At 40.7% G+C, this 21020-nt stretch overlaps 1 protein-coding gene across 3 annotated transcripts in view; it reads left to right on the top strand.

Moving 5' to 3' along the window:
* The window catches only part of LOC126298189 (zinc finger FYVE domain-containing protein 26), a 381844-nt gene that overhangs the window by 347917 nt on the left and 12907 nt on the right, over positions 1-21020 (top strand). For all 3 annotated transcript variants that reach the window (XM_049989496.1, XM_049989498.1, XM_049989497.1), the window contains 2 exons: positions 4277-4520; positions 4600-4897. In XM_049989496.1, the coding sequence (XP_049845453.1) occupies positions 4277-4520; positions 4600-4897 (542 nt within the window). The remainder of the gene's footprint in view (positions 1-4276; positions 4521-4599; positions 4898-21020) is intronic.

The following is a 21020-nucleotide window of genomic DNA, read 5'->3' as shown; positions in this document are numbered from 1 at the left end:
TGTGTTCATGAATGCAGAATAGAAAGGGAATGCCTTTAGTAGTTTTCCCATTGTGAATACAGTTTTTAAAATATGCATGCACTGCCATTAATTATCTATGATCAGAGTAGTTAGAGTGAGAAATAAGAGAATATGGGGTGATTATAAAGTTCAAGAAAGACTTCAAAATTTTCATACTGATAAATGGCCAAGAACAATATAAGCACTAATACAATATGTGAAAGTACAGACTCTCAAAGCTTTTTTATAATGCTTATAAATGTTCTTTGTGTTCCCCCCTTCATTACATGGCACATGGCACATATCTAATCAGTAGTCCAATTCTGCTCATACCCAACCCATCAGGAGTGACAGTTAGAGCAGCTGCTACAATGCAGTGTTCAAAGTCTTTTAGGTTATGTGGCGGAAGTTGGACATAAATGCTACCTTTGATGCAACCCCACAAGAAAAAATCAGGTAGCCCAGCAAACATGGTGGCCACGTGAGTAGTGGCAGGTCAGCAGCCACACAACACATATCCATTGACACAATAATGTCACATTAGGTAATCTCTTCTCCTCAAATTCCTTGTATCACTTCGCTATGCTGTTCTAAACTGGTGATGTTTTGTGAAATTTGCCATGGGAAGCTCTTTGCACACTCACAACTAATTAGCAGCAGGCAAATTTTAGTGCACAAAATGTCTTTATGCCTGGTTCACTACCAGTTACAGGAAATACAGTCAGTGGTGCCCCTATTAGTGGTTTTTGAAACTCACTTGCCAGTACCACATTCATTTTTTTTTTCAATCTGAAAGTTTATCTTTGACATATCATATTATTTGTTATGTTTAGCTAATTCCCTATGTTGCTTTTTAAAGTGTTTATAGACTGTACAATTACCATGTAGAATCCATAACTGAAAAATAGTTGCTATATCTCCCACAAGGAGATGCTTGATAAGAAATAATAAGTCACAGGTAAACAAGATCAAGCGTTTATTACAACCACAGTAGAGAGATTTAATAACAAAGGAAAACTCTGTGCAATAAAAAATAATACAACTTCTCAGACACTAACAGACATATGCCTGGAACACACAGTGAATAAACAGTGAGATGTGAAGTCAGTGCTACGGATAACCTCTAACAATAGAAGTTGAGTATTTGGCTTGATTGGCGGGCAGGTACATCTTAGGTTATAAACTCATAGGTCCCACTGCAGTGGCTTCCGACCAGGCTCTGACTGATTGGCTGCTAAAAGCCAGCACATGCATTGACCCAGAGCTCTGGTGGAGCAAACGGTCGACATGTTGGCTTGCACCACCCTCCATAGGCAGGCCATGGAGAAATTCATGCCTATCCAGTTCCGCACATGTGACACGATGGAGAATATAGGACCACGGTGTTTGTCCTGCTGTCTGTCATCCTTGTTGTGATTGACACGGTCCATGGAGCATCTTTCCATGAAGCTCCACATTCATATTACTCTTCAGTTGTCATGCTGGCGTGGTAGCACATGATGCATTTGATATTTCAGAAGTTACAATTACTGTGCTCACTATAAAAAGCCATGGTGCTAATGAATATTCAGAGGAACTGCTGATCCAGCTGTGTCATCTCTTTCTTTGCTCATGATATTTTAATGGTGAATGAATTTGTATTGGCCACTATTTGGAAACTCCCAAATATTTTCCCATCTCTGTGCCCTGTGGTAACCTCCCTGTGCTATTTTCTGGTTCCAACGAGATTTCTGTGTTGGCCTCTGTTAATGCCTCTAGATAATTCCTCACACTGGCCACAGAACTTGAACAGTAAAGATAAGAAAAGAATAGAAGACCTTGAAATATGGCGTTACAGTAGAATGCTGAGAATTAGGTGGCTGTGGAAAGATATTGAATTGATGAGGGAAACAGAGCTTTATATCACAAATTGACAAGAAGAATCCTGAAATCTGTTGATCTTATGATGAACCAGCTTTATATGTGCTATAGGCCCATATTGTGTACAAGAACATTCATGAAAAGCTGTCTCACTAATTTCTTTGATATTCACTTCAATATGGGTCCAAAGCACAACTTTGTTGCTCTGTGGTGTTCAATTGTTATCTGAGGTTGCCAACATACTTTAGTGTCTACATAACATATATAATACTACATCGTAATCGGACATAGATTAGCAATACTGTTTGTTTTGCGTAGCTGTTGAAGATGGTGGTTATAGCATGTAATAATGAAATAGTGCAAAAAGTAAAGGTAAAAACCGTGTAAAGGGATGAAAAACAGGGGTGCTGAAGAGTATGTGAATATCGTAAACTGAGTGATCCCACAGAAAATACAGAGAATTGGGTATTATCGATTTGCTGCAGTGGCTGTCATTGTTGGGATTAAACCATCCTTTTACTAGTACATATGTTCGGCTGTGTAGCCATTCTCAAGTGCCATCCAAAGACTGCTAACGCACATACTTGTATTATAATCACATCGAGGGAGACCACAATTTGTCATTTCTCCACAGTTAATAGATACCTGGGAACAGTAGTGTCCAAATTCGTAGGTCAAAGGCAAGTATCAGCTGTGGAATACAAAGACTTAACAAAATTACTAGATGTCATGCCTGAAGTAGACAGACAGTTTTATCTAAACTTCAAGCCACAGAAAGTGTTTAATGAAAATTATGATAAGGAGGACCATGAGGTGTTGGAATAGGCTGTGTGTGTGTGTGTGTGTGTGTGTGTGTGTGTGTGTGGTGCATTTGATATCTGTTCTTTAAGCTCTGATTCTAGTTTCAGATTAATTACAGAGTTTGTGGCTTTCAAAAAGACACTAATGCCCATAGCATATATATGGAAATTTTATGAATTAACATTAATATTGATCCTAAATGTTAATTAAAATTTTGTGACATAAAATGTGTGGATTACTTTTTCATTGGAAATATAAGGTATTGAGATATTGTTATATTGTTATAAAACAAGTCAAAGTTATGATCTTCCTGGTTTTCCTACAAATTTGATTTTCTCAAATATCTGTTTTTCTTAAAATGTTAGTCTGGACTTCTCTATTGAATGAGCACATAAAATTCTGCTTTAAAAATAACCTTGTTTATAGTGGAAAGAAGCTGATGCTTTCTGTTAAGCTGGTCATCACATGAAAGATACAGTGAACAGTATTTGTTTGGGCTGGCTCTATCTACACTCTGGAGAAAAAAAAGGGGGGGGGGGGGGAATTGCAAATTTCTGCGAAAACACAAGAGAAAATGCGCCTACCAACTCTTAGGAGGGGCACCCTATCAGGTACAATGAATATGTTCAGGAGGTATCTGTAGGAACTTAAATTCCCAGCACTCATATGGCCTGTAAACTTGAATCTTCAAGGAAGACGTTTAATGTTATCTAACATTTTTGTGTTTAAGTGCTAAATCTAGATTGAGGTTTTCCATTATTTCCCTACATTGTTTAAGGCAAACTTTGCTGTATCTTTTCCTCTTCCTCTTTCTCAGGTTATGTGAACTTTTGCTCGGTGTCTAATGACTGTACCATTGCCATTATTTTCACTACGAATCATCCTTCCTTCCATCCTTGCTTATCAGAGCTGTGCAGTACATGAATGCTGAAGTGAAAAAAATGCCAACCCTTAAAAGTCTAGCTGTCAGTAGGGTTCTATCAAAGAGATTTGGACAACTCAGCAAAACTTCACATAAAGTGCAGAACTCCACAGGCTTCCACGTTATGAGGACAAATGCTTTTGGAGCAATTAAACAGAGCAAAAATACATCATGCTAATGAGTTTCATAAATTATTCCTCATTATAGAAGATGGTTGCACTGATTTTCAGGAGAAGCAAGTGGCACCCTATAACACATGATGATAATGTAGGACATAACACTGGAATCCTGATGACCTGCCAGGCAGGATTACATATTCTAACCTCACAGTGTGTGTGTGTGTGGGAGGGGGGGGGGGGGGGGGGGGGGGGTTGTATGGGTTGATATTTACAGATGACATTACTGTTACCCCTTAATTGCTTGTTAATCATTGATATCTCACATTTGTTACTATCCAGACTTCTTCATCATAAAGCAACACATACCAAGTGTTTGAATTACTGAGTAAGAAACATCCAAATCTAAAAGCTTGTGATTATGGGTCTGATTTGCATCTTTTTCTGTATTCCAGATTTTCCCCTTCATTGCTGTGTACAACATTGTGATAGTTTGGTGCTTTATAATTATAGATATGCAAACAACGTATGTAAGACATACTAGATAAAACAATTATTTACTGTTCTTTCTTTGCAGCCTTACCTGTGTCATATTTGTCATCATCTTGAAAAGCAAGGTTATTTAAATGTCCTGTATCAACTACAGATATTTATGAAGGATTATGTGCGTGCTGCAATGACATGTATTCGTTTTTATCACGCTGGTGCCAGGAGCTATACTGACTTGGCAAATAATGTAAATTATTTGGAGCAAGCAAATAAACATCTTCAAAATAGCCTGTCAGCCTTACAGAACACTAATGTCAGTACAGTTGCTAAATGTAAGTATGAGTGTATATGACTACTTCTATCACTGAAATGTTGCAGAAAGTAGAATGCTATTTAATGCCAATCTTCCAGCTCCTCCAAAGAGAAGACTTTCAAATATTCAACCACCAGAGGAAAAAGTGGGACTTCAGCTTGATTCACGAGAGCTTCTGCGTCACATAAAAACGATAGAGAGGCAACTGGAAATAACAAGATTCTTGCACAAGTGTGAGTGTGATGGAAGACCAGTACCACTCTTTGTGGCAGCTATACTGGGCAGTGGTTCATCACCACCTCTCTTATTTGGCAGTTCTACAGAGCGCTGTCAACTAGCTGCTCTGTTACTGCTTGCAAGTCCTACTATTGAGGAAGTCTTCAGTCTCGCACAAAGGTACAGTGAGCATTGACTACTGTCAATCATTTGTCCACAGCTGATTGTTCTGAAAATTTGTTCAGTTAATCTCAGGAAACTTCTGCCTTATAATCCCTGTTAATATTTAATATATATTTAACAAATTTGTAGGTGCAGCATCAACTGTATTCCATTGATGCCCATGACTTCTTACACTTTGATTTTTCACCCGCTTCAGGTGAACTGAATTCTAAGGGCAGTATCATATTCAATAATACAGACAAAAGAGTGACTCAGAGCACCTGAAGAAACAGCAATAGAGGTTACTGAATAATTATTTTCACTGACACTGTGAACTTGGCACAGCAAAAGAAAATGTATTATTCATCAAGTAAACAGAGAAAATAAAAATGAAAGAATGTGAGCAATCAGTCACAAATAATCTGAATATATTGCAGATCGATTTAAACTATAGAATAGCCATCATTAATACATCGGCCAATGAGGTCACATGAAACTTGTGCTTAGACGTACATATTTTCCAGGTTTGAATACATAGTGATACATACACTGAAGTGCCAAAGAAGCTGGCATAGGTATGCATATTCAAATACAGAGATATGTAAACAGGCAGAATCCAGCGCTGTGCGTGGAAACGCCTATATAAGATAACAATTGGTTGGCACAGTTGTTAGATCAGTTACTGCTGCTACAACGGCAGGTTATCAAGATTTAAGTGAATTTGAACGTAGTGTTATAATCGGGGCATGAGTGAAGGGGCATAGCATTCCAAGGTAGCAATGAAGTGGGAATTTTCCCATACAACCATTTCACAAGTGTACCAAGAATATCAGGAATCTGGTAAAACATCTCATCTCCGACATTGCTATGGCTGGAAAAGATTTTGCATAAACGGGACCAACAATGACTGCAGAGAATTGTTCAACATGACAAAAGTGCAACCCTTCCACACATTGCTGCAGATTTCAATGCTGGGTCATCAACAAGTGTCAGTGTGTGAACCACTCAACGAAACATCATTGATATGGGCTTTCAGAGCTGAAGGCCCACTTGTGTACCCTTGATGACTGCACAACACAAAGCTTAACACCTCGCCTTGGCCCGTCAACATCGTCATTGGACTGCTGATGACTGGAAACATGTTGCCTGGTGGGACAAGTCTTGTTTCAAATTATATTGAGCAGATGGACATGCATGGGTATGGAGACAACCCAATGAATCCATGGACCCTGTATGTCAGCAGGGGACTGTTCAAGTTGGTGGAGGCTCTGTAATGGTTTGAGCCGTTTGCAGTTGGAGTGATATGGAACCCCCGGTATGTCTAGATACAACTCGGACAGGTGATACGTATGTGAGCATGCTGTCTGCTCACCTGCATCCATTCATGTCCATTGTGCATTATAGCAGACTTGGGCAATTTCAGCAGGACAATGAAACACCCCACACATCCCGAATTGCTACAGAGTGACTCCAGGAACACTATTCTGAGTTTAAACACTTCTGGTGGCCACCAAACTACCAAGACATGAACATTATTGAGCATATCTGGGATGCCTTGCAATGTGCTGTTCAAAAAAGATCTCCACCCATCATACTCTTATGGATTTATGGACAGCCCTGCTGGATTCATGGTGTCAGTTCCCTCCAGAACTACTACAGACATTAGTCGAGTCCATGACATGTCATGTTGCGGCACTTTTGCATGCTCATGGGGGCCCAACATGATATTAGTCAGGTGTACCAGTTTCTTTGGCTCTTCAGTGTATAAACATATTGAGAAAAAAAAACTGCTGCTTCCTTTTCTCAATATGTTTATATCTGTGACTAAGGATTCAAATTTGGAAGATATGTGTGTTTCAGGACAACCTGCTGCTGCTTTTTCTCGATATGTTTATATTTCTGACTAAAAATTCAAATTTGGAAGATATGTGTGTTTCAGCACAAGTTTAATGTGACCACAATGGGTGATGTTTACATTGATGATAACTATTGTGTAGTCAAAATCAATCTGCAGTAAATTAAAATTACACTCCTGGAAATGGTTAAAAGAACACATTGACACCGGTGTGTCAGACCCACCATACTTGCTCCGGACACTGCGAGAGGGCTGTACAAGCAATGATCACACGCATGGCACAGCAGACACACCAGGAACCGCGGTGTTGGCCGTCGAATGGCGCTAGCTGCGCAGCATTTGTGCACCGCCGCCGTCAGTGTCAGCCAGTTTGCTGTGGCATACGGAGTTCCATCGCAGTCTTTAACACTGGTAGCATGCCGCGACAGCGTGGACGTGAACCGTATGTGCAGTTGACGGACTTTGAGCGAGGGCATATAGTGGGCATGCGGGAGGCCGGGTGGACGTACCGCCGAATTGCTCAACACGTGGGGCGTGAGGTCTCCACAGTACATCGATGTTGTCGCCAGTGGTCGGCGGAAGGTGCACGTGCCCGTCGACCTGGGACCGGACCGCAGCGACACACGGATGCACACCAAGACCGTAGGATCCTACGCAGTGCCGTAGGGGACTGCACCGCCACTTCCAGCAAATTAGGGACACTGTTGCTCCTGGGGTATTGGCGAGGACCATTCACAACCGTCTCCATGAAGCTGGGCTACGGTCCCGCACACCGTTAGGCCGTCTTCCGCTCACGCCCCAACATCGTGCAGCCCGCCTCCAGTGGTGTCGCGACAGGCGTGAATGGAGGGACGAATGGAGACGTGTCGTCTTCAGCGATGAGAGTCGCTTCTGCCTTGGTGCCAATGATGGTCGTATGCGTGTTTGGCACCATGCAGGTGAGCGCCACAATCAGGACTGCATACGACCGAGGCACACAGGGCCAACACCCGGCATCATGGTGTGGGGAACGATCTCCTACACTGGCCGTACACCTCTGGTGATCGTCGAGGGGACACTGAATAGTGCACGGTACATCCAAACCATCATCGAACCCATCGTTCTACCATTCCTAGACCAGCAAGGGAACTTGCTGTTCCAACAGGACAGTGCACGTCCGGATGTATCCCTTGCCACCCAACGTGCTCTAGAAGGTGTAAGTCAACTACCCTGGCCAGCAAGATCTCCGGATCTGTCCCCCATTGAGCATGTTTGGGACTGGATGAAGCGTCGTCTCAAGCGGTCTGCACGTCCAGCACGAACACTGGTCCAACTGAGGCACCAGGTGGAAATGGCATGGCAAGCCGTTCCACAGGACTACATCCAGCATCTCTACGATCGTCTCCATGGGAGAATAGCAACCTGCATTGCTGCGAAAGGTGGATATACACTGTACTAGTGCCGACATTGTGCATGCTCTGTTGCCTGTGTCTATGTGCCTGTGGTTTTGTCAGTGTGATCATGTGATGTATCTGACCCCAGGAATGTGTCAATAAAGTTTCCCCTTCCTGGGACAATGAATTCACGGTGTTCTTATTTCAATTTCCAGGAGTGTATTTGTGACTGATTGCTGGATTCTTCCATTTATATATCCAACAGTCACTGCAGGTGGAAGTGTTGTGGCTGTGAACTCTTGTAATGTTTAGTGGTTCCTGGCTGGTTGAGGAGAGGGTGGTATGATAAATGGATGGCCAGTTTCCTCTCACTATAACACAAAATGCACACGTGGTTAAAATACATTTTATTAGAGGAACCAATTGAGTAATTAACTTCAGCTATGCCCAATCTGAAGTTCTGGGGTTAACAGCAATCATAACAGCTATATACAATGACTGATGTTCCCTCACAGCTAGCTAAGGTGCGAAGCAACAGCTATCACTGTCAAAGACTAGAGCTTAATGTGACATATTAAGGTTCAATGCGAACTGAGTCCTGATGAGACGTACTGGGATACTGAGTGAGAGACTGAGCCAGCTCAGTCAGCAGTGGCAGACTATGTACACACTGTCCAGGGGGCATTATCAGCGCATAGCTTGGGGGCATGTCTTGGTCTTCTCATAGGCACGCTTAGTTCAGTGCCTGCATTACAATGTTTCCTAGTGCCAACTGGTGTCCTGGCAAAGGTGTAAACCAGCACAGGGAGTCCTATGGATTCCAACAGCAATATGGAGAAAATCCTTATATGATGTCTGCTTAGAGTAAACTACTTACATTGTTGAAAGTGTGGAACATAATGTAAAAGATTTCAAATATTCCGATTCCAAATATTCCAATGTATGTCTTAGATTTCAGATGTGCAGCTGTAGATTCCCCCTTTCTTGAACTAAGATTTAGGCTGTACATCGTCAGGCCATCTTCCAAGTGAGGTAGTATATGGCTGAAATATCTGTTCAGTTAATGGAGTATCTGCAGCTGCAAGCTTGAAATCTAGTGGATAAGTCAAGATGCCACAAAATAGGAAGATGCACATTCTACAACAGTTACATATCTTGTGAACTGGTTTTTGGGCTTTCACAACTGTCACCTGGCTGATTATCACAATCAAAAATAATATCAAGATGCTGAACAACTTTGAGATAGATATTCCATATGAAAGTTGTGTTGTGAAGCCACAGAGTAGTAGGCATTTTTGAAAATGCAGATGTGATATAGCAGAACATTATATGAATGCGAATGTACTGTGGTGGGAAGAGGGGAGGGTGGTTGCACAGAGTGAACCAAATTTAGTTATATGCTCCAATAGTGACAACAAAGTCAAAATTAATAACTGAGAACTTATATACAGACTGTAAGTAATATAACTGAATAAAATATTAGTCCCTCCTTTAAAAGAGAACACTAGTCACTTTGGAGTGACTTAGATGGTGTAGAATTGGTACTGCCTGGTCATGTAACCCTCCACTACTGACATAAGTAAAAAATTGAAATGGTATGTATGTGGGGTCAGTTTTATGGAATCAGCACAGTGAGATGGTTCATTGCAGAGGTACATCAGAATGCTATTCTGTTTAGACCCATCCGTGACCACTCTCTGAATGAAGCTGTCCTATTTGTTTGTGTGTCGACACTGACTGCCTCACTTGTCAGTGGAATAGAGTTCCACTTGTAACTGTGTAACATGGTGTAAAAACAGTGGCTGTAAAAAGATCCTAATCAACACACAGTGGAGGTGAGTGTCACACTTTATCAATGATAAGTAGGAATTACTGCTATAGTGAGTTCAGGTCCATTTCAACTGGCTTTTGAGCAAACATTGTGAAGGGAACTGTATGCAATAGACATTTCTAGTTGATTATCTTGTAAGATACCATTATTCACAGCAGTTGGCTGGAAGCATGTAGTATGGTCCAACAAAGCTAAATTTCACCCCTTTTCAAATGATGCAAGGCATTGATTACACTGTTAACTCAATGAGGCATTTCACCCACAGAGTGTGGAGGGTGTAGTTCAGGCCTCAGATGGTTCTGTGATGTTTTGGGGGCATTTTTATACCATGACTTGCAACCACTCAGTCATGCTATAGTGAAAATGAACCTGGATGTGTATTTATTTCAACATAGTTGGTGACCAAATATTTCCAGTTCTTATACTTTTTCTACATCTAAGGCTATATATACGTACCTACTCCGCAAGCAACCGTATGGTGTGTGGCAGGCAGCACCCTGTACCACTACTAGGCATTTCATTTCCTGTTCCACTCACATATAGGGCAAGAGAAAACTGACTGTCTGTATGACTCCATACGAGCCCTAATCTCTCTAGTCTTTTCTTTATAGTCCTTAGGTGAAATGTATGTTGGCAGCAATAGGATCATTCTGCAGTAAGCCTCAAATGCCATTTCTCTAAATGTTCTCATTAGTAATCCTTGAAAAGAACATTGCACTTCCTCCAGTGATTCCCATTTGAGTTCCCAAAACATCTCTGCAATATTAGCGTGTTTTTGAGCCTACCGGTAACAAATCTAGCAGCCCACTTTCTGAATTGCTTCGCTGTCTTCCTTTAATCCGATCTGGTGTGGAATCCACACACTCAAACAGTACTCAACAGTGGGTCACACTAGTGTCCTAAATGTGGTTTCTTTTACAGATGAACTACACTTCCCTAAAATTCTCCTAATAAACTGAAGTTGACCATTTGCATTCCCACTACTGTCCTAACATACTCCTTACATTTCATATTGTTATACAACATTACACCTACATACTTAATTGACTTCACTACTAATGCTGTATTCGAATATTATGGGTTTCTTTTTCCTAATTCTGCATTCATCACACCAACTAGAAATTTTCTGTAAGTCGTCCTGTATCTTCCTGTAGTCACTCAACTTTGACATCGTCTCGTAGAACACACCATCATTAGCAGACGACTGCAGATTGCTGCCCATCCTGACCACCAGATCATTTATGAATACATAAAATAATATCTGTTCTTTCACACTTCCCTAGGGCACTCCTGATGAAACTCTTGTCTCTGATGAACAGTCGCTATATAGGACAACATATCACTTATGAAGCATTTGAGCCAATCACATGTCTGGGAAGCTATTCCATACTCTTGTACCTTTATTAACAGTCTGCAGTGGAGCACCGTGTCAAACGCTATCCAGAAATTTAGAAATGGGAATCTGCTTGTTGCCCTTCATTGTTAGTTCACATTGTATCATGTGAGAAAAGGGCAAGCTGAGTTCTGCATGAGTGATGCTTTCTAAAGCTGTGCTGATTTATGGACATAAGCTTCTAAGTCTCAACAGAATTTTTTGTATTCAAACTGAAAAATGTTCAAGGATTCTGCACTACACCAATGTTAGGGATACTCCAGCTCTCGGCAGTGATAAGAGTCTGTCTACAGAGTGGCAAGTTAAGTCTCTGTCCTTTTCTTTGTATTCAATGTAGAGTATTTATTAAATTTCATGCATATCCCTCTGTTTAAGAGGGTTAATCTGACATTTTTGTAAGTGTGAATTCATTAAGTCTGTAGTGCATTAGGTGCTCATTTGTTTTCTTTTGAAAACAACCATCCATTCATTTAGTAAGCCAGCCAGTCAGACTCCAGCTCTCAGCTGTGATATGAGTGCATCTACAGAGTGACAAGTTAAGCATTTACCTTTTTCTGTGTTTTACATTTAGTATATTTATTAAATTTCATGCATATTTCTCTGTTTAAGAGTGTTAATCTTGTGTTTTTCTAAGTGTAAATTCAATCAGTCTGTAGCACATTAGTTGTTCATTTGTTTTGTTTTGAAAGCAACCGTCTGTTCGTTTAGTAAGCCAGCCAGTCAGGCTCCAGCTTTCGGCTGTGATACAAGTGCATCTGCAGAGTGGAAAGTTAAGTGTTTATCCTTTACTGTGTTTTCCATGTACTGAATTTATTAAATTTTGAGCATGTTTTTCTGTTTAAGAGGGTTAATCTTGCATTTTTGTAAATGTAATTCATTCAGTCTTAAGTGCAATAGTTGCTCCCTGAACAGCCTGCTACATAGCTCTCTAACGCATCAGCATCCATTGGTGATACATCAGGTGGGTAGGAAGTTGCATATCTAGGACTGACTGCTGTTATAGTTCACTTCTTCAGTTAGTTTTGATAGAATGGGTACGATGTGTGCATGCTGTGTGCAGACGCAGAAGGAGCTGGCCACAGTTCACAAACAGCTGAATGTGCTGTTGGCTACAATCAGTCACTTTCAGGCTGCTGCCTCGAGGTGTAGCAGTGGCGGAGAATATGGCGCGTCACATGAGACACCTCAGGTGCCACTTGTTTTACCCACAGGCTCTGTTTCTGAGGCACTTCCTAGAGCTCCCGATTCGGTGGATCTGCCCTCACAGCAGGGTGAGTGGCAGGTGGTAACATGTTCACATCGCTCGAAGTGGAGGGCCAATGTGGAGATTAGCTGCCTGGCCTTGCCCATTCACCCTGTGAGTGGGCAATTGGCCTCTTCTTCTGCATGGTCCAAGCAGGCACACAGGGAGTTTTACAGTTTATAGAGAGCTCCATTGTTAGGTGCGTTACGGAGTCCCTTAGGCATATAGAGTTCAGGGCTGGAAAGAGAGCCAATGTGCAATTGGTATGTGTGTTGGGGGCGACATCCGAGATGTGGAGGCTACCTTGCCGGTGGCTATCAAGCATGCAGGGTGCAGTCATCTACAAATTGTGGCTCACATCAGCACCAACGACGCATGTCGCATGGGTTCTGAGGTGGTTCTCACTTTGTATGGGTGCCTTGTGGAGGTGGTGAAGACTGCTGGCCTCGCCCATGGGGTGCAAGTGGAGCTCGTAATTTGCAGCATCGTTGCCAGAGATTATGGGGGTCCTTTGGTTTGGAGCCGAGTGGAAGGTCTCAACCAAAGGCTTCATCAACTCTGTGACCATCTTGGCTGGAGATTTCTAGACCTACATTATCATGTGGGGGTTTGTAGGACTCCCCTTGATGGGTCAGGTGTGCTCCACACAAAGGAAGTAGGTACTCGGGTAGCAGAGTACTTGTGGAGTGCACTTGAGGGTTTTCTATGCTAGTCGTAGTTTGAGGTGCTCTGATGACCACTCACCAGTTGATTCACAGCAACGGAAGTCAAACGGCATTCAGAATAAAGAGACTTTGACTGTCACAATTTTGCCAGTAAACTGTCAAAGTATTTGTAATAAAGTTCCCAAATTTACTGCCCTCCAGGAAAGTTCTCCAACTCAGATTGTTCTTGGGACTGAGAGTCGGCTGAAACTCGAAGTGGGAGAGCTCTGAGACATTTAGCGAGTCATGGAACGTATATCGGCAAGACAGATTAGAGGCCATAGGAGGCGGAATTTTCATTGCAATAGACAAAATATTGTGTCTGTTGAGATCAAAGTTGAGTGTGATAGTGAAGTCCTCTGGTCACATATAGCAGGTGTAGATGAAACTATGTTAATTGTTGGATGTTTTTACCAGCCACCCCATTCCGCTGTGGCAGTTCTAGAGTCATTCAAAGAAAGTCTACAGTAAATAGTGAGCAAATACTCAAATCATGCAATACTAGTTGGAGGTGACTTATACCTGCCAAGTATAGACAGGGATGTCTATGGATTCATTGCAGGGGTGCTAACAGAAAGTGATGCAAAATACTTCTGAACATGTTTTCTGAGAACTGACTTGAGCAGCTAGCTTGGCAGTTCACATGCAATAGAAGTATTTTAGACCTTGTAGCTACAAATAGCCTGTACCTTATCAACAATGTCAGTGTAGAAATGGGGATAAGCAATCATGATGTCATTATAGCAACCATGATTATGAAAGTTAATAAGTCAGTCAAGTAGGCTAGGAGAGTGTTTCTGTTCGATAAGCAGATAAGCAGTTATCATCATCTTACTCAGACAGTGAATTGGCATCACTTAGTACCAGTAAGATAGATGTAGAGGAATTATGAACTGAGTTTAAGTGGTCTGGAGAGTTATGTGCCTAGCAAGTGGATAAAAGATGGGACAGACACACCATGGTTTAATAATGAAATTTGTTAGATTCTGTGGAAGCAGAGTCTGTTGCACTCTAGGCTCGAAAGAGGATGCACAAACAATGACAGGCAAGGCTTAGTAGAGAAGCATGTGTCTGTGAAAAGATCTATGTGCAAAACATAAAACAGCTACTACAAAACATATAACAGCTACCCCTGTCACACCTTAGCAGAATATCTGGCAGACAGCCTGAAAATTATGATCGTATGTAAAATCGCTAAGTGGGTCTAAGGCTTGCATTCAGTCCCTTGTTGACCTGTCTGGTGTGGCAGTTGAAGATGGCAAAAGAAAAGCTGAAGTTTTAAATTTCACGTTCAAGAAATCATTCATGCACAATAACCATTCAAACATGATGGTGACCATCAGAGAGACTCTCATGCGAACAACATAGAAATAAGCATACCTGGTCTAAAGAACCAACTTAAAGATTTGAAAACAAATAAATCACCAGGTCTGAATGGAATCCCAGTTTGATTTTACAAAGAGTACTCTATGGCATTGACCTCTTACCTAGCTTGTATTTATTGTGAATCTCTCACAGTAGCACGAAGTTCCAAGTGAATGGAAAAAAGTGCAGGTGACTCCAGTATATATGAAAGGTAAAAGAGCAAACCCCAAAATTACAGGCCAATGTCCCTAACTTCTGTTTGCTGCAGAATCCTTGAACACATTCTTATAATAAGCTTTCTTGAGGCTAAGAAGCTTATGTCCATGAATCAGCATGGTTTTAGAAAGCATCGCTCATGTGAAACTCAGCTTGCCCTTTTCTCACATGATATACTGAGAACTATGGGTAAAGGGCAACAGGCACATTTCATATTTATAGATTTTCAGAAAGCATATGACATGTCCCATTGCAGGCTGTTAATGTAGGTGCTAGCTTATGGAATAGGTTTACAGATATGCAAGTGGCTTGAAGTCTTCTTAAATAATGGAACCCGGTATCACTGTAGGAAGGTACAAGACAACTTAGACAAAATTTCCAGTTGGTGTGATGAATGGCAGCTAGCCCTAAATTTCAAAAAAAATGCGAGTTAATACACATGAGTGGGAGTAACAAATGTGTAATGTTCGGATACGGTATTACTAGTGTCCAGCTTGGCACAGTCAAGTTGTCTAAATATCTGGGTGCAATTCTACAAAGTGGCATGAGGTAGAATGAGCATGTGAAAACTGTGGTAGGGAAGGAAATGGTTGACATCCATTTATTGGGAAAATTTTAGGAAAGGGAGGTTCACCTGTGAAGGAGGCTGCATATAGGACACTGCTGCAACCTATTCTTGAATACTGCTTGGTTGTTTGGGATCTTTACTGGGTCAATTTGAAGGAAGAAATTGAAGCAACTCAGAGGAAGGCTGCTAGATTTGTTACCAGTAGCTTCAAACAAAACATAAGTGTTACAGAGATGCTTAGGTAACTCAAATGCAAATCCCCAGGGGGAAGGTGATGTTCCTTTCAGGAAACACTATTGAAAAAATTTAGAGAACCGGCATTTAAAGCTGACTGTTGAGTGATTCTGCTGCTGCCAACATACATCATGCATAAAGACCACGCAGATAATATACCAGGAATCAGGGCTCATATGGAGGTTTACAGACAGTCGTTTTCCCTTGCTCTATTTGCGAGTGGAATAGGAGGGGAAATGACAAGTAGTGGTACAGGTTACCTTCCGCCACACACCTTACGGTAGCTTGCAGAGTATCTACGTATATGTACATGTAGATACTGAACTGCAATTTTACCATTTTGTGAGTCTGTTCTTTTACCCTTCTTATATACAGGAGTCACCTGCACTTTTTGCAGTCACTTGGGACTTCATGCTTTTCAAGAGATTCACAATAAATGAAACCTAAGTAAAGGGCCAGTGCTGTTGAGTACTCTGTGTAAAACTGAATTGGGATTCCATTAGGTCCTGGTGACTTGTTTGTTTTCAACGCTTTCAGTTATTCTCTACACCAGGGATGCTACTACATCCTCCACACAGAAGTCTGTGCAGTGGTCAAATAGTGGCATCTCTGTATGATTCTCCTGTGTGAACAATTTCTTAAATGCAAAATTTAAAACTTCAGCTTTACTTTTGCTATCTTCTACTGCAACACTAGACTGGTCAATGTGTACCTGGATAAAAACATATGGTATTAGCAAGCATATATGAAGAAATTGTAAAGAAAATTAATTCAGTTTTATCTTCATTGTTAACACTCAGCCATACTGCAAAGGCATCTGCTAGTTATTACGGATACTGAATGAGTTGCAAATTAGAGCAAACAGTAACTATGAACAATTTATTGTGTCAGAGAAGCTATCAATGGAAATTGAAATTCACTTTATAAAACACAAATAAATGGAAGTGGCGTGTGGCTAGGGCCTCCAGTTGGGTAGACCTGTTGCCTAGTGCAAGTCTTTTGAGTTGACGCCACTTTGGCAACTTGCCTGTCAGTGGGGATGAGATGATGATGATAGAGACAACACAACACCGAGTCCTTGAGTGGAGAAATTCTTCGACCCAGGCAGGAATGAACCCAGGCCCCTTGGAATGACAGTCCATCACACTGACCACTCAGCTATTGGGGTGGACTACAAAGTACAATTGCCTTGTGTCATGTTACCTGTTTACTGATGTGCCATCAACCTAGGATATGTGTCTACTGTGTTTCATATGCACTGTCTGCTACAGCTACAGCAAGGATGTACACTTCTTGAGTTGCATTGTGAGCTACATATTTGACAATTTTCAACAATTTTTAGAAAATAATTGCAATGTGTCTAGCAGCTAAAATTTTGACATTGTTTTTTTTTTCCGTATGTTCTTCCTGAGTAAAATATTTCAGCACAAATTTGAACATGTTGTACTGTGCGTGCGTGCGTGCGTGTGTGCGTGTGTGTGTGTGTGTGTGTGTGTGTGTGTGTGTGTGTGTGTGTTTCCTTAGTTGTCTGCCTCCTCGCAGACCTCCAAGCAAATGTTAAAATTCATAAGCCACACATAAAAGCAGTCTGAGCTTGTACTTACTTAGCACTACATGAAGCATAGATTATGAGGTTCTCACAGATCTCATAATATCACTCTCCTCGCCATGGCTCCTACTGGTAGACTTTAAAACACATAATGTGCTTTGTCTCTCATCTTATACTTGCCCAAGGGTTAAATTTTAGTGGTTTCATGATATGTCAGAAACCTTGTATCCTCAAATTCTAGCAGTCAGATGCATTTCATTACAGTTACTGGGACAGGGTCAGATTTCTCTTTCTGGTGTCCAGAACTCATAGTGGGAAGCAACTGATGACCCTCATGCCAGTGACCAATATGAACTCAGTGGTCCCCAAAATGAAAATGTGAAGGTAGCCCATTGGCAGTACAAATTGGATGCTGTAATGCCATTTGGCTGTTTTTCACCATCAAGAAAGTATGCAGGACTGGGTGGATCACTTCTTAAGTTTGATCCACTATGCAGGAGGTAAATCCATTCCAGTGTCCTTTGGTCATTTTGAGAAGAAGTCTGTCCCTAGGCAAAGTGAAGAGTTCTGCTGTACAGTATGGGTGAGGCATGCAGCTTGTTGTTGGTTTAAGTGCTGACCTACTATAACCTTACAGCCTTTCAGGATGCAAGAACCAAAATTTGACACAAATAATTAAAGAAATCAATAAAAGATAAATGTTTATGGACTCAGTTTACCTTTCCACCACAACCAAAACATTTTTCACAACAGATTTGTTCTATTAAATGCTCTACATCACCTGTCACATTAATTCTCTATAAACAAAAAATTGTGATTCTGTTACTTCTTTGGCAGCCTGTTGTTTTCTGATGTAGTTCATGATTGATGTATTTGACATTGTCAGCTCTGTTTATGTCATACTTTATTTGCCATTGATTTTGATGTTACATTCCACCATTTCAGGCCCCTGCCTACAGTAAAAATATCTTTCACATAATTGTACAAAACACAGTATCAGATTATCTATAGTTGCTTTTAAAATGAGTCATACATTAATTCCATTAAGCTAAATCAATTCCAGTTTTCAAATTTATATGTGACCAACAAAGTGTTGAACCCTTAACACATTGTGGACAGAACCTGATGAGACCTCTGGCAGTGGCAGTCAGTCAGGCAAACGGCACCAGAGTATTTCTCCTGTTCTTGGACCATGCAGACTTAGTGGGTGACATTTTGCCAGTAAGAGCCAAAATGGAAAAAATATGCTAAAAAGAAATGTCCTGATTGTGTAGAAATTGTAATGTAGCTCTTTATATGCCTGAGCATTTCAAAATATACAGTGTTCAGACAAATAATGTATAAAAATGATGTGGTGTGGTGTTTATTGAAGTTCTTCCAATGGAAAGAATATTCTATTATCTTTTGGATGTGCATCCAGAACAGTATTATTTCTTCTTTGGATATTTTGACTGGTAAGCCATACAGCCATCTTTGATATGAGTCACAGACATGATTAAAGCCACAGTACATTGTGTCAAGTGGTTTTGATTTTGTCACTCACCCCCCCCCCTCCCACACCCCACCCCCCCCCACCCCACCCCGTCCCACCACCCTTTGAAGGTAGCTTTATATTGGAAGAAGACATAATACTATCCCAGATGGACACCAGAAAGATAATGACTTCAGATGGTGTGTCACATTCCACATCATGTACATGAGGGGCATCTGAAGGAATAAGAGAACAGAAATGTAACATAGAGCCACGTTAATTGAATTGTTTAATTTTATGATAAAATCTATCATTACACAGTAGAATCATTATTTGCATTTCTATAGTTTACACATTGCTATTTAGTCTATTCGGCTCACTTTGCCCAAATAAGCTAACTTGTGTGGTTAATCTTGTATGTATGACACTCCATGAAGTGACCCTGTAATGACAGAATCAGGAAGGGTTGCCAACAAAAATCCTCTAATTATGCATAGTAGCAGTAAGCATTGTAGAGATGTACAGTGCAAGCCACTTCTGTCAGTCCATTAAGAGGGTCATACACACTGGGAAACTGCTGATTTCACACTGATTGATTGCCAGTTTGAGGTAGAAAACATCTCAGTCATGTACCATCTGCAAACAAACAGTCCCAGAAGTCGTATATAGAAGCCCTCAAACGGCAAGCAAGGCAGAGTTCCAGTGAGCAGAAGATTTTCAGCAAGCAGAAAAGTTCCAGCAGCCTCAGATGAATGAGTCTGCAGCAGATACTATATGACTGAGCATTATACATTATTAAGCTTGTAAATTAAGAAGGACCTGCAAAGCTTACCTCTGGACTAGAGTTATTGGTTCCCATCATACATTTGTGTACACATATGTATGTTTTACGTCACTTTTATTGTGATGAGTACATGTACCTAAGGGTTTGGTTAAAGCTATAGAATCTGGCTCTTTCATGGTTCATACTCTGTAGTACTATACTTTACTGTGTGTACCAGAATCTTAACAAAGTTATAGGCTAGGGTGCCCATTTGTTCTGGTAACTGACACTAGAATCTAGTAAGCCTCCTCTGTGTTAAATTGTAAACTAGTGTCTGTGTTCTTCTGCATATTCATTGCAAACACATAAAAAAGCAATAAAAAGCAGACTAGTAAGACAACGAAAGTCTCATTTCCCAATCATCACTGTATCTACATTTTTAGCCTTACACACAAGTAATGGTGTACTGTCTCCAACCACAGAAATGTGGAAAATATCAGCTTCACTCTGTCGTCATTTCATAACTGTATTCAGCCATTTGTGCACCAAGAAACAAATGACCAAAAAACCACATCACCTCTGATCTGAGTGTGAGCTTTTGAATAAGTATGTTGCGTCCGCCATCAGGTTATGACAACACCTTTGCAACTGAGTATGTAGAGTCATCTTACAGCAGCCATTGGCGTTGGCAATACACTACAAACATTGGTTCACAGAGGAAATTTAGTTTATTAACCTACTAAATGAACATACTGAGTGTAAGAATAGGCCATTCCTCTATTAATTTTGGAAAATTTTATGGGTCTAACAAATCAAACAAATTACATCACTAGATACCATTATTCAAGGTCCCATTTCTGATGAACATATATGATATCACACTAGCTCATGTCACTCCTTATATTGTAATATGATTTACATCAAATGGGCATCTGCCAACTCCGCATTTGTAAACATTGCACTGACTGCAAAACCACGTTCATGATGAACACTAACCTATTGATCCTACCTACTGATGTGCTTCATGGTAGTACTGTAGAGCAATGAGTCGCATATCAACACAAACACCAAAGTCAACATTACCTTCCTTATCTACATGTAGTATACAGACAGATCTGCTTCCTAAATGCTTGCACTGCATGACACGGCTCAATGGGTAAAGTACCGGACTCATATTCAGGTGGAGAAACATAAAAATTTTCCATTGTTTCCCCATACCAGCTAAGTCAAATGTTAGAATGTCTACATTCAGGACACATTTGATTTCTTTTCCCATATTTGTCCTATCCAAGGATTTTTTCAGTCTGTAATGACAGCACTGTCGATTTGACATGTAAAGATCATCTTGCCTTTCTTTTCTTTAATTTCCTTTCGTAAATTGTTGAGAAATAGATTTTAATGTTTTGTCAGGAGGACTGCTTCATGACTGTGCTGTTTTTTAAATCCAGATTATTAGAATTTTTACTACAGTAACTACATGTAAAGTTTTTACACTAGGCATTTTAGTGAAGCTGAATCTGCCTGAAAACTTGAGAAAATGGCTGTGATTTTAACTATATGTCATGATTTTTGCTTT

This window comes from Schistocerca gregaria, chromosome X (assembly GCF_023897955.1).
Source record: "Schistocerca gregaria isolate iqSchGreg1 chromosome X, iqSchGreg1.2, whole genome shotgun sequence".
Classification (NCBI taxonomy): Eukaryota; Metazoa; Arthropoda; class Insecta; order Orthoptera; family Acrididae; genus Schistocerca; species Schistocerca gregaria.
Note: the sequence above shows the minus strand (reverse complement) of the source record. Positions and strands in the feature narration are given on the sequence as shown.